General features: G+C 36.8%; 1 protein-coding gene across 3 annotated transcripts in view; it reads right to left on the minus strand.

The window, feature by feature from the left end:
- LOC108972325 (tau-tubulin kinase 2) overlaps window positions 1–15,640 on the minus strand; it is a gene marked incomplete at its 3' end in the record, with an annotated part of 206,105 nt that overhangs the window by 144,198 nt on the left and 46,267 nt on the right. For 2 of the 3 annotated variants that reach the window (XM_018938860.1, XM_018938859.1), the window contains 2 exon segments: window positions 3,141–3,506; window positions 3,558–3,871. In XM_018938860.1, the coding sequence (XP_018794405.1) occupies window positions 3,141–3,506; window positions 3,558–3,611 (420 nt within the window). 3 annotated transcript variants of the gene reach the window in all.

Consider the following 15,640-nt stretch of genomic DNA (forward strand, 5'->3'; position numbering starts at 1 on the left):
ATTGGCGCCACGTAGCGAAAAGAAGAAACGACTGGCGCGCTGTTGTTAACTCGGCTATAATCGCGTAAGCGGTGTCTACGCCAATAAAGAAGAAGAAGAACTGACCAACATAAAGGGCTTCGTCTTCCATATACGCTAGACAATACAAATTTTTGATGACTGACGAAGAAATGGCAAAAACATTAGACCAAAATGTTACATATTTGCTTATATTATATTATAAATATAGATGCCGCTTTTAGTTTTATATTGCTAATTAAATTATGTGTAAGTATATTAAGAAAAAAAATTAATATGTTTAGATGGAAGACAAAAACAACGCACAGTTTGCTATCCATTTTTCCCAATATTCTTAACTTTTTTCGCCCACTTTTTTCGCATTACAATCAATTATTGCTTTTAATTTCGCTCTATTATCTTTGAATGTAGTTAATAATAAACGAATTTTTTGTTATATTTATATTGATTTTTAAACAATACCAAACTTTCTATTATTAATTTCTCTTATTAATTTTTCTTTCACTTTTTTTTAAATGAACAAACAAATTTCAAAATCAGCTGTCTAATGCTGCAAAAATCTGCCGTCTGTCACCATCAAATGTCAATGCGCATTAACGATGCTTAAGGAGTATTAATTTTGCTTGTCTGTCAGGGCTATAACATAAAACTTTTTGTTTTATTATTGAAGATTTAAAAAATAGCCGTCAGTGCTGCTTGTATTTCATTCACAATAGACTAAAACTGGGCATTTTTAACAATGTTGCCAAAGAAAATGCAACTAACTCTCTACAGTTTTGAGGATTAATTGGGAGTTAGGTTTGGAGTTAACTTCGATAACTCCTAAATTAATCCCAATTAATTTAGTTAATCCGGCTTAATGCTGCCGTTTGTCAAAGCTATAACAGTCTCTTGACTAAAACACTTCTAAAACGTTAACTTTTTCGGGTTATGGCGTTTTAAACAATAGCACCAATTTGTATTATGAAGACAAGTTGCTTTGGTATATGCTGTAAATTAATATAATTTGATTTCTTTGCCAAAAAAACCCGTAACTGAAAAATTCTACTTGTTAGGCTATCATGTATATCATATATTTACTGTAAACTAATAATATTAACGGCGGCGAAAATAATACATTTTCTTTTTATTCGTGTTGCAAAAATTATTAAATTTAAAGCTTGACCTTCTAAGAATAATTATAATTTCATAACAAATACAATGGGTATATAACATTTACATCAATAAAACAAATTTAAGAGTGCTTAGTGCGAGTACAGCTGCCAACGCGCAAAATCTGACTTTCTTAATTCAGCAATACCACAGTAGATGTAAAATAGACAAGACACGTGGCCATGTTAAAAACTAAATTATAATTTGTAATTAAAATTAGTAGTAAAATTGTAATTCGTAAAAAAAGTTGCACCGATTTGCAAAAACACTGGAAGCAGTGTTGATTTAGTTATTGGAGCTGGTTCAGTCAGGTGCAGTCGGCAACGCCCAAAATCTGACGTTCTGAATTTATCATAACCAAAGTTGACGTGAGGCGAAAAATTTCCCGTGTTCATAAAATATTGGTTTTTGAGGGAAAAATACAGTTGAAGCAAAAACTTGGCTTAATGGCGAGTTTCCGGACACTGCCCAAGGAAAAACAAACACCAAGGATTGGTATGCTAAGTTTATACGTGGTAAAATGTCCAAAAAATAATTTTGGATGACTTTAAAGCTAAGTTGTTCGAGATAGCAGGCACTCTAGAAATGTCAACGAAACGTGGACATCATAGCATCCACGAATATTTGAGTATGAGAAAGCTCTGTACAATATACATATATCGCAAGCTTACTAAAAACAGCGATCGTAGATAACAAAGAAAGCTAGCTGGGAAAAAAGTTTCGTCTACAGAATGATCGCCAAAACTGGTATTTAATATGAAACAAGAGACAAATCGTACTACAAAAATGTTATCGAAAAGTTGGAGGATCGTTATCACTTTTAAGAAGAACTATGTTGAATAAAAAAAATAGATTTTGCCAAAAAATGTGTTTTACTATGGTAGACCGGCGACTTTTCAATTGACTTACAGTGGACCAATAAAGTTTACATAAACATAGTTTCATTAAATTACGACACGTTTATTTGTTTTAAAATAAATAAATTTTTTGGTTTTTTTCTATCCATTTCAAGATATGTATATTTAACATAAAATATAGCATATAAATATATTTTTTTAACAAATAAAAAAAAAGTAGTGTTAAAGCTGAAAATGCGCCTAATTTATATCAAAAAAGTTTACGTACACTGATGATTATTCTGATCATTTCAACAAAATAATTTAAATTTAAGTGCTTAAATCGGCTGTTAATAGCAGCAAAATCAATTTCAAACAGGATACCGACCCAAACTACTGTATCTTGTGCGTGCAGGGTTGTTATGGAATTAAAAATAACTCCATAGGTCCCGCAAGCACCATACATTAATCCTATTCAAAATATTTGGAACTTTTTGGAAAATCGTATTCGAAAACATCGAATTTCATCAAAATAAGGCCAAAAAGCTGAATCATGGACTTAGTGGGTCAAAATATCTGGAAATAATACTAGAAATTTAGTGGGGAGCATACATCGATGGGACAATAATAGCAACAAACTGTAAGCCAAAAACTGCTAAAACTATTGTAATTACTTTTGATTTATATAATCATCAGTGTATGTACACTTTTTTGATGTAAATTATGCCCATTTTAAGCTTTAGCATAAATTTTCTTTATTTGCGTAAAAAAAATATATTTTGATATACTAAATTTAATGCTAAATATACTACACATATTTTGACATGGATAGAAAAAAAAAACACAAAATTTATTAATTTTATAACAAATAAACACGCCGTAATTTAATAGAACTAGGTGTATGTAAACTGTATTGGTCCACTGTATGTCGTAAACAAAAAAACATTTTGCTAAATGTGTACATATGTTTGCAACAGCAATTTATTGTAATAACAAGGAATATACTCATGTATTTAATACAGACAAACTACGTTTGTGTTATAGTGAATATTGAATTCAATAATTACATGTACAAGATTTTCTTCAAGAATAATATATTTTGCACGAATAGATTAAAAAATTAAGTGTACTTACAGGTTTAATATCACGGTGTAAAAATCCTACTGAATGTATGGATTCAATAGCTTTTAATATCTGTAGTCCAAGTCGCAAGGTAGTACTCAAAGAAAATGCTCCACGAGGTTGCGCTCGACGTAGTTCAGCAAGGTTTTTTCCTTGCAGTTGCATAACAACATAATTAAAACGGTCATTTCGTCCACAACCTATAAAGCGGCAAACATGTTCTTTGCCTTGCAATTTCTTTAGAACGGCTACCTCCATTTTTAGAACTTGTTTTGGCTGACGTGCTGATTCCACTTTTAGCGCAACTTGTTCGCGAGTTATCAAATCTTGCCCTTCATAAATTTCTCCAAACCCCCCCCCACCTATTTTTCGCACAACCTAATACAAAGGATATTGAATTTAAAAAAATATATTATTCAAATGACATACTTTCCATCGCTCTTTGACCACGTGACCTGGTTGCAAAAGGTCTTCTGAAGTCATTTTAATATCTATTACTTCAACAGGTAATTCAACGATAGTTTTGTTGGTTTTACTTGTATGACCTTTTCCTTAATTTCCGCATTACATATATATTTCAGAAGTTTTATTAATCTGAAAATATTATTTTTTCTGGAACAGCTGCTCTCATCCGTTAGTAGGATACCAACGTATTGGTATTGGCGGTACCAGAAGTTGTTATGGCTTGCTTGTTTAAGTGTCTGCTTTAATACCTTTCTGTTTGCAATATCGTAACCTCATCTCTAAAACAAGAAAGAAAATAATTATATAAAATTGTATTTCTTTTATTGTCGAACATGTTGAACAGAATAATTTTATTGCAAGTATTCAGATATTTAGTTTCTAGCAGGCTTTGCTGAAGTCCCTTCATTATTCCTGACGTTCTAAGCTGTCAGTAGCAATTTATGTTCAGCCTGAACGGTCATTTTGTCTGTCTGAGAAAAATTCCTTAAATTATTTATAAAAAAAAGAAACCACATTCGAAGAAAGAATAAATGTAGTTAAGAAAACCTAAAAAACGTCTTTACAGCATTACAATTTAAAAAGTTAAAAATAATTCTTAATATTAAAATTGACACTATATAGGATTAATATTGCGATGACAAAAATGTTGGAAATAAAACAGATGTGCTTCAGAAACCTTCGTCCTCACTCAAGTCTATTAAATTTTTCAACAGGAAGTCAGCCAAAGTTGCAATATTGTGAAAACCATATTTGTGCGCTGTGGATAGTAAGGAAACGCTTCCAAATTTAACTTTTACTCCAAAAGTATATTTCCTTGGTACTTGAACAAATATTTACTTTTACAAAATATCTTGCAAATAAAATATCCTTCGCAAACAGGGAATAACGTTGCAGAAGATATAAAAATCAACCAATACGAGTAGAAGCGTTTCAACCATCCGCAGCGTTTTGTATAGGAATTCGCTGAAGTTGGTGCAGCGATCAGAAAGAAAAGAACAAATAAAAGAAAAGCCACTCACTTCAATTCCAGAAAGTAATCAAAGCCTCACTTGGTATGATGTAATACGTTATATACGCTGGTTACATGGGCATACTCCACGAATAAAGCCGCTTATATGTACTATGTGAAACATAAAGCGTTTGGAGTTCGCAAGGAAATCATGGTACCAAGTCTTAGCCGAAATTAATTTTTAGTGACGAACAAAGTTTATCAAATTTGGAAAATCAAGTCACAACCATGTGACAACCAAGTTTTACCAAAAGTGAATTCTAAAATGTGCAAAAAACATACATTGCGTAGTTTAAAGATTTAGGCATACAAAGGGACATAGTGACAGAAAAAGCGCCTTTGTTTTATAGTATGTACTAGAGGAACCGTCTACGTTTTACTCTGGTTGAAATATTTCTGTATATCTCATATTATAATATACCTTTATATCAACGCTCCAGTTTTTCCGCTATTCTTTTATGTTAGATTTCCAGATTGATTTCTTATGATTAATTTGCGCCCTTCGCCCATAATCTAGCAAAGTAACCGCAATGTCAGGACGAGGAAAATGTCGTTGCCAAAAGTCGCTTGTAGGCAAAAGCATACTGGGGGAGAGGAGTATGGAATTGGTCTTATGAATAAATCCACTTTGCTCGATGAATGTGTGCTTGCGTTCATTAACACGTTGGCTGCCACGTCGCACGTTTTCATGCGACACCTAAATGTTACCCTGAGGCCACGTTGCACATTTCGTGCGACACTTAAATGTTACCCTTAGGCCACGTCACACATTTTCGTACATTTTAATATGGAATTTGGATTCTCTGGCCTGCGGTGAACATTTTGGTGTATTTCCCATAGCCGCTGTGTATTTTTAATGGTTTTTTTGGGTAATAAAAAAATTGGAAATTGAAATTTGTCTTTTTATTCATTCTTTTAAAAATCAATTCATTTATGAGCAAAAAAAATATATAAAAAAAATAATGCAACTAAAATATAATTTTATCAAAATTTATTCTTCTGGTGGGAATATTTAGGAAAACATTCTACACATAGTTGTGGTTTATTGGGACATATTGGGCAGTAAGTGGTGGTCCTTTTTAAGCATAGATGCTTTCAAACTTTTTGTCGATAATGAAATAATCGACCACATCGTTCGTGAAACAAATAAATATGCGCAACAACAATTGGAAACGAGAATTCTTACACGATCACCTCGTAAACTAATGTGGAGTCCCACAACCAATCATGAAATTAAAAAGTTTTTTGGACTCATATTATGGATGGGTCTCGTAAAGGTTGGCAGTCTCGAAACATATTGGTCCAAAGAATTTATGTTTAATTTTGGAGTTCCCGCAAAAACAATGCCTCGCAATCGCTTCCAACTTGTGTTAAACTTCATACATTTTGCCGACAATCGAGATATTCTTCCTGGAGATAAACTAGGAAAAATAAACCCAATTTTAGACATGCTACAGGCTAATTTCCAGAAAGTTTACATGCCAGGAGAAAATATTGTCATTGACGAAAGCATTATACCTTGGAGAGGAAGATTGAGTTTCCGTCAATACCTTCCGAACAAAACCCACCCATATGGGTTTTAAAATTTTTAAGTTGTGCACTCAGGAGGGATTTACTTGGTCGGCAAAAGTGTACACGGGCAGCAGCGCCACAGGCATGAGAGAAACTGGTCTCGCACAAAAAGTTTGTGAAGAACTTTTTTGTTTTCTGAAAGGAGAAGGCCGTACCCTTTATGTGGATAACTATTATACTAGTTATGAACATGCTACATCAAAATACCCACCTTGTTGGAACATTACGGGCCAACAAAAAGAATTGTCCGGCAGAAGTTATGAAAGCTAATCTGAAAAGAGGCGAGATGGTAGCCCGTGAGGAGGGAAATGGAGTGGTTGTGTTAAAGTGGAAGGACATCAGAGATGTTAGGATTCTTTCGACGAAACACCCACTGTAATGGTAGCCCGTCGAGCCATCCAAATGTTGACAGTAATGAACCATCCACCAGTACCAACAATCCACCAGGAAGCGAAGACAACGAGCTATTGAAAAACCTCTTGCTGTTATTGATTACAACAAAACCAAATTAGGTGTTGATATATCCGATCAAATGACCTCCTACGCCACCACYCTCAGAAGAGGTGTTAAGTGGTACCGCAAAGTGGCTTTTGAACTGTTACTTGGAATGTCTGTCGTAAATGCCTTTATAATATATAAAAAGGCTACAAACAAACAAATTTCAATAACCAAGTTTCGGCAGGAGATTTCAAATGCTTTGTTGGATTTCATGTCTCCAAAACCCATAAGAAAAGGAAAACATTTTCTAGAAAAAAGAAAGGACGATAACGGAAAAACAATAAGGTGTGCTTGCGTTTTATGTTATGCCATATCAAGAAAATCTACTAATAGGGTAACAGCCAGGAAGAGCTTAAAAGGGACCACCACTTACTGCCCAATATGTCCCAATAAACCACAACTATGTGTACAATGTTTTCCTAAATATTCCCACCAGAAGAATAAATTTTGATAAAATTATATTTTAGTTGCATTATTTTTTTATATATTTTTTTGCTCATAAATGAATTCATTTTTAAAAGAATGAATAAAAAGACAAATTTCAATTTCCAATTTTTTTATTACCCAAAAAAAAACCATTAAAAATACACAGCGGCTATGGGAAATACACCAAAATGTTCACCGCAGGCCAGAGAATCCAAATTCCATGTAAAATTCCATATTAAAATGTACGAAAATGTGTGACGTGGCCTAAGGGTAACATTTAAGTGTCGCACGAAATGTGCGACGTGGCCTCAGGGTAAGATAAGATAAAATATAGTAAAACTTTTTAATTTAAAATTAGTGCCATTCGCCGATGTAGTTTTGGTTTCAAGGTTAGGATGACATTCAGATACATTTATGCCAAATGTCACATCAAAATAATCTTTAGTATTCAGTATACACTTGTGTTGAAGTACATGAAGTATTCCCAATGGAGATAAAATAATTATTAAAAAAATTTTCCATACATATGTACATAGATGACAAGAAATCTTACTTGTTATTTTTCAAAAGACATAAGTACTAAAATAAATATATAAACTCGAATTGCTTTATTTTGTTGAAACACACATTTTTTCTTAAAAATTCATTCGCACACTTTCTTCACTGAGGTATACAATTCTTAAGTACAAACACCAGCTACTTTTAGATAAATTGTTAACTCTCTCAGACTTGGTGGCTACTTTTTTAATCACATATCTGTAGTTGTTTAAAATATAGTTTTGATCCATTTTTTGGAGATGTGTTCAACTATTTTAAGTAAGTGTTGAACGAAATTTTGCCACTCAGCCGGGACGATTAATTTTATTCAAAGTTTTAAAAAGTAGTGCAATGTTGTTTTTCATCGAAGCATATTGAAATTCATTAATAAACGAGAAAATGTTTATAATATTACGATTTTAGTATTTATCTGTTGGTATTGTTGTTATGATAAAAAATAAACGCTGTCAATTATATTTTTTTTTTATAAATAACGGAACAAAAATAAAGTGCTTGTTTTACTAGCAAATGTGGTTATAGCAGATTTTGCTTTAGTTACAGACATTTTTGTAACCTATTTCCTATGTGTCGTCATTATTAGTTGGGCACATCTCCGAGAAAACAGCAAAGAGTGAGCTTACGGGACTGCATTCCTCCATGCCGAAACGTCGGATTACATCGGCAATATAGCAAGATTGATCGATCCTCAGAGTTCCTTCTTTTAGATTTTGAGCTATACGCATACTCAAAACAGATGATGCTGCACCCAGATCTTTTATTTTGAAAATTTCAGAGAGCTTATTTTTTAGTTTGTTCATGACATCATCCACCTAAACAACAAGGAACCGTAATTTTTTGTCAGCGAATGGAATATATACGCATTTGTCGAATTCGCAGCGCTACAAGCCGAAACTAACTAGCCTTCAATTGCGCTTTATGTTCCCAAACCGCCTAGATTGTTTCAGACCATATAACGACAACTTGCATACAATGCACGGAATCTCCGTAAGCATTAACCTTTCTTATAAACCCAATTCATTGGGATGGCTTCTTTCCCACAGACAGGGGCGGTTCTTTCCCAGTGTCGTTGATATTATGAGAATCAATTTCTTTACACAATGCAGATTGCTGAAAATTGTGTTCTTGACTTGACATGGGCTCTTCAGCAGTGTTTGGATCTGATACTACATTTTCAGTCATGCAGCGATTATAATTTGGCCGTAACATATTCAACAATCGCTTGGATCTGTTACTTCTTCCTCCGCAATTATTAATTCATAGTTCTCGTCTGCATGTGAATGGCTCTTACCTGAAGTTGCATCACAGCCATCTTCTGTTGGTAATACTTTCACACATTCCACCCCTGACTTGGCAACTGTAGTTGGCTCTGGTAACCATAAATTAACCTATCTGTATTTGCATCTGTAGCTGGGGGATATGGATTAATATAATTTTCAATAAAAACTACATCACAGCTAGCAATAATATTTTTCGCTTCTGGGTCATACAATCAATATGGTTTTGATTCAGTATTGCAGCCTCCGAGAATACATTCTCGAGATTTAGATTTTAACTTACTTTTCTTTGTCTTCGTGAACCATTGCCATACAACCCAAGGTGTTTCAAGTTTGGTCTCTTTTCGGACAACTTTTCCGAGACCAGATTTTTACTTCTGCATGGTTAACGATTTAGTAGATATGCCGCAGTTAGAGCAGCTTCGGCCTAGAATCTGTCCTCTAAATTGTGCATCTAGCAGCACACATCTTTTCTGTTATTGTCCAATTTAACCTATTTTTAATGACAATATGCTCAGGTGTTCACCGTGTCGATTTCTGCTGTACAATGGCACATTTCGTAAGATATTTCTCGAATATCACGCCCAATCTCCTTTCGGATTACTTGCATATATATTTCGAGCATTGATTCTCCACCATTGCTCAGAGTTCTGCATATTCATCGAAAACTGCTGATTTTTACTTAATTGGGATAGAAAAAACTTTTTAGGAATAGTCATTCAGAATCGTTAATGAGTAGTAATACGTTTAATGAACCACTATGTATTAGTTTCAAAAGTTCACACTGCCCTTTTTCACTGTGTGATGTTCGGGTCTTCTTGCCCTTTATGCATACCATATATTATTATTTATGCATACCATATATTGGTATTAATCTTGCTTCCAAGATAGACGAAACTATCTACGACTTCAAGTTATGATTGTCAGCAGTGAAGTGGTGGCCTAGTCGCGAGTGCGACGACTGTTTATTTGATGGCAGGAGAAATACCGTCTTGCCCTCGTTCACTACCAGACCCATTTGCTTCTCTTCCTCACCCATTCTGGAGAAAGCAGAAATAACGGCGCGGTTGTTAAGGCCAATAATATCAATATCATCAAAAGACTACTCGTTAGCGAAATCTTTCAGGCCAATAAGTCTAACGTCATTCCTACTAAAAACCATGGGGAAGATCGTGGATCAGGAAATAAGGACGAAGGCGCTGAAGAGTTCACCGCTGCATGCGGCTCAGCATGCCTACAGAGCGGGCAGGTCTACCAGTACTGCTCTGTACCAGCTGACCTCTGAAATAGAGAGTTCACTTGAGCATGGGGAGTTGTTGCTTTGCGGTTTCCCGGCCATCGAAGGTGCTTTGATAACACGTCCCACAAAAGTGTAGCCAGGGCACTGGAGAAAAGGAATGTGGCTTAGGAAACTCTCAATAGGGGGCAGTGAGATAGGGATGACCAACAGTGTTAAATACCTCGGGTTGTTGCTAGACTCCACTTTGGGGTGGAAGCAGCACCTAAACCTGACCTTGGTCAAGGCGACAAAAGCCCTAATGGTATGCGATCGGCTGGCAGGAAGATCCTGGGGTTGTAAGCCAAGGATAGTTAGGTGGTTGTACACCATAAAAGCGAGACCGATAATCACACATGGGGCGGTAGCCTGGGTCTTAGTAGCTTCGTAAACATCGGATAAGACTAAGCTACTGAAGCTACAGCGGCTGGCCTGTGTTTGCATGACGGACGCAATGCGCACCTGTTCAACGGCAGCACTGGAGGTTCTTCTTGAACTTACTCCGCTTCATTTGATCATCGGTCAGGTAACCAAACACAACCTTCTGCAAATAACGGCAGAGGGGTGTGGAAAAGGGAAAGGTAGTCTCTTCCCAGAGGATGGAAAAGATAAGTGGCAATTTACCATTGGCCCTCCCGAGGGATAGTGCTACCAAAAAGGTTAACCTCCGGAAAAGTTTAAGGTTAGCCTCGGAAGCAAAGACGATTGGAGCGACTCCAACCTCGAGCTGTTGTTGGGGAACAGTGCTATGAGGTGGTACACCGATGGCTGGAAAATTTCGGAGGGAATCGGCGCAGGGATTGTGGGTCCACGCACTAGGCTCTCCATACCCATGGGCGAGTTCCCGAGCATTTTCAAGGCAGAGGCAGCTCGTGCTTCTTTATCATTGAAATCCTTCTGGACCATTTTCCACTGGCCCTCTATGAACAAATACGATGTTGTGTAGCATTTACAGAGTCGCCAAATATATTCGGATACAAAAAAGCATAAAAATAAAGAATACGCCAAGTACAGAATAGCTGAAATACAACTCAAAGCACCGATATCCGCAGTATAGCAACACGAAATGCCATATAACAGTTCCATTGCACCAATCTCAGCGAAGCATACACTGTCGCTCGGAAACAAGAGCATGACGGTCAGTATCAATATTTATATCATATGCAATTCAATCAATACTATGAATCACTCAGGTATCAACATAATCATCCTATGAACCAACATTCTCATTGAAATAGGCCACAGCAACATCAATTATCTAAGTCGCCGTCGACGTCATCCACCGATAGGCCTAAGAAAAGGGCTATTTCAACGTAGTCGCACCAACCGACCAGGGAAGTCAGATGAGTAAAGCTAGTGAGGCAGGCAAAAAGGTGACCAGTGTTATGGGGAGGACATATATTAGATATGTTGAGGGACTATTCTGGATAACTAGGAGTTAAACCTGCCACAGCATCCAGAACGAAGCGGCACAAGGGTCACTCCCGTTTCTGGCAGCAACTCGAGCTCTTCGTCTGCAATGGATTATGGTATCACTCCAAGTACACCATTCACTAAGAGGGAGTCGGTTCCCACGACAGTCGGGTCTACGAAAACCGGAACGGACCCGGATTTTTATCCGGCCAAGGACTGTCAACTCGGCAGAATCCTGCCGTTACAACAACAACAACAACAACAACAACAGGGAGTCGGTGAAGGTGTTGATGGCTGCACTGTGAATTTCATTGATCCATGCAGTTGACTGCAGGGATGATATCTGTGTTATTGTTAGCGTTGTGACTTTGCGATATTCTTTAACTGTTTTTTTAATATACCTGCGGGTATTCTTGCCTCTTCTATTTTGTTTCTCATGCACTATTTCCCGGCTTGTATTCTGTGAATTGTCATTTCTTGTTGTGGTAATTTAGCATGTAATCTTGTTTTGTTTTCACAATTTTTGTTATTTCTTCAAATGTACTTTTTCCAAAGAATATGTGTAGTGGTCGTTAGTTAATTATTGTCTTGTTATATTCTTTGACTGCTCTGAACATTTCGTCCTTTTCGTTTGATTTGTTTTCTTTAATTAATATACGATTTATTTCCAAAATTGTTTAGTGTAAGCGGTTGATTGTTTGTATTAGGTCTTGCTTCCGCCATTTTTTTTTTATAAATTTAAGGCTTTATTGTATAAAAACGGTCCAAAAATGTTTTTCCTTATTCCCTCAAAAAGCAGTGCTTAATTAGCACACGAAAAGCTTTATGATCCATTTTTTTGTAAACTAACACAAGTTGCTTTACAAAAAATCTATATTTTTTTTTAATATCTAATAGATTTCGTATAGATGGTAGTAGTAGAGTAATAGTATTATCTATGTATGTATCAGCCTCAGTAAAGCGTGGACTTCTCCTCAGCCGCACTTTTCTTGGAATTAAAACAAAGCGAAATTTCCCGTCGAAATGTCGAGAATTCGGCTCACAAAGTGACGATTTCAGTTGAGAAAAAGTTTGGAATGCAAACCGATCTCTACAAATATTTTGTTGGGTTAATGTTGACACAAATATCCAGGATTGATATAAATTGATTTAATCGACCCAGAGACATATATTAGAAAACGGCGGAAGCAAAGTTGTGATATGGAATATGTCCATTTGTATTGAGTTACCGATGCTTTCTGGTGTTGGTGTTTTTCCAAAAGCTTGCTTTGTTGGATTTCATACATATTTGTCATCCGGCCGGTCCTGCCTCACCTGGATGCAGTGAAATGCATACGAGGAAGCTCCAGACTCGTCAAAATACTGCACTCCGGACTACGACAGGATGCCTCTTGATGTCTCCTATCGAACACCTCTAACTATGCATGCCCGTATGCACCCAGTTAAGGAGCATACTGAACGCCTCTCCAAGAAGCTGGGGTACTTTGATGATATCATTCTTGCTGTCTAACTTGCGACAAAGCGTTTCACCGCCATTCACCGACTTCCTCAAACCACTACCTATTGCAGACGAAGAGCTCGAGTTGCCGCGAAAATTTAGAGTGAGTCTTACGCAGCTTCGTTCTGGATCAGCAGATTAAACTTATCCAGAATCGACGTCAACATACCAAATAAATATCACAGCACGTTTTGTGAGGCTACCGTTGGATAACCTGGATGACAACTTTTCTGTCAAGGTTATTAGATAACCGTTACAACAATTATAAATGGAGAGTTTGTGGTGACCTTCATTCTTCTCATTTAGCAAAAAATTATTCTTCATCTTAACGAAAATAATTAACGAATCTACAACAAAAAAAAAAAAAAAAATCATTTAATTGTAAATAAAACTTTGGATTTCTTGATGTTAAATCAAATGGATTTGAGGGATCGCGAAAACTTTTTGCAATTAATGCGAAGAATATCGGTTCTAGTCCCCAACATTTTGTCATGGTAATATAAATAAAAACGAATGTTAATTTTAAGAATTATTCGCCGGTTCGGGAGCAATATATAAATTATATTGTTTCGATTTTTCGACGAAAAGTTTTCAGCTGCCAAATGTTCAACTTTTGGGTTGGCAACAAGAATAAAATTTCGACTGAAAATAGATGAAAATCTTAATACCAAAAAGGAGTTGAGTTGAAATTAAATTGCTTCAATTTCAATTTAACCGAGTCGGTATTAAACCTGGCGGGTATAGCTGATATACTGGCCCTAAAAGCCAGATTTAATTGATTTGGTGTAATCAAAAATATAGATAAATTGACTATAACTGATACATGTACAGATTTATCTTCCAATCGCTTTCCATCAATTAAGCTATGTGAACAACCTTTGGTTGTATCAGTAACTAAAGCCGGCTGTACTTTCACTTAACTGCAATTGAAGTATGATGTACGTAAACTAAAAAAATGCAGTGTATAAAGAAAATGCAATTTTCGATGCAAACACCCTTGAGAGCTCCCAACTTTCCCCACACTGCTAACAAGTCGTTGAGACTTCATCTTTTGAAATAAAAAATATTATAAAAGATATGAATAAAAAAAAATGCATGAAGACACGATAAAATCAGTCCAAAAATAGTTATAGAGCTACCAAATATTGCTGTTATTATGCTTACTTGCTATGTAAATTTGAGTTTCAGATATTGTCCAAATTCATGGAAAAAGTCGCAGCAGGTTGATCCGATAGATAAACCCTTTACCGGGTTAATACAGGTGTCTTCTTACAAATCAATAAGCCTCCCCCCTGCCTTTCCAAGGTATATGAGAAATTGTTACTATTAAAGATATTTGCTTTTCTCTATGAAAATAATGCATTTCCAAACATGGCACTCTAAACCAAGTTCATAAAACTACTAACGAAATTAGCAAGACATTCTAGTACATATTCATTGATGTAGCTCAGGCATTCGACCATGTGTAGCATGAAGGCCTTTTATATAAACTCAAAACATTAATCCTTCCGAATTAAAACATTAGAGTGTTATTTAAAACATATGAAATTTACTGTTACAGTTGCTAATTTCATATCGGATGAACGACTGATAAGGAAACTGATGCTTTATACAATGGTGATGGTCATAAAATTAGAAACGATAGTCTAGAAAAAATTAATTCGCCGTATACTTTTTTAAGACACGTACTGTAAATTATGAGTACCCCTGCGAATGGTACGCACCTTGCCGTGGTGCAGGGGCTTAAGTCGCAAGGCATTTTCGGCACCCCCCAACCGGTGTGGGTGGTGTCAGTTGGCACTGCCCATGCAGGGTGCCGGGTGCCGCATGCGTGCGGCAACMAAGAGCTACCACCTCCTAATCCAGGGTGTTATGCGACTCCCGTGCCCATTGGATGATTTGCAGCCAGGAGGCAAATTCGGCTGTATTTTAACGGAGCCTTTCCAACACCGGGCCGAATTAGGAAGTAACGGTGGCCTTACCGCGTCATGGGGCTCTGGCGCGGCGGACCGTTGAGTTCCCCTAATAAAACATAGACCTGAAAGCTCACCTCGCTGAACCTAAGGTCGTACGAACAAGATGAACGAAACTACAACAACAACCACCAAAAACACATCGACCACTACAACAAGGCAACGACCAACGCAGACGACAATGGACAATGACAACAACAGCGGTACTGCTGCAAGCAAGGGCGGCTCAGGGGCTAAACGCAAGTTTAGCTTCCTGGACGCCCTATCGCCTGATGAGCGTGCGATGTTTGAGGAGCATGCGAGAGATGACGTTGATGACATACCCTCATGCAGCGGCACTCAACAGGCGGCATTTACTGCACCCACTAACAGCGCAGCGGACCACTCCGCAACTTCTCAAAGCAGGATCAACCCGGAGGAGTCGCAACGATCTTGCGAAGTACGAGGCACGCGCAAACGAAAGAGGAGACGCAGGGGTCGTCTGCCCCCTCTAMYRCCATTGGGAAGTCCGGGTGGTAACGATGATCCTCGAAGGAGAGGAATGAGCGGT

The sequence above is a fragment of the Bactrocera latifrons genome, unplaced genomic scaffold, assembly GCF_001853355.1.
Source record: "Bactrocera latifrons isolate USDA-ARS-PBARC rearing strain unplaced genomic scaffold, ASM185335v1 scaffold_392, whole genome shotgun sequence".
Classification (NCBI taxonomy): domain Eukaryota; kingdom Metazoa; phylum Arthropoda; class Insecta; order Diptera; family Tephritidae; genus Bactrocera; species Bactrocera latifrons.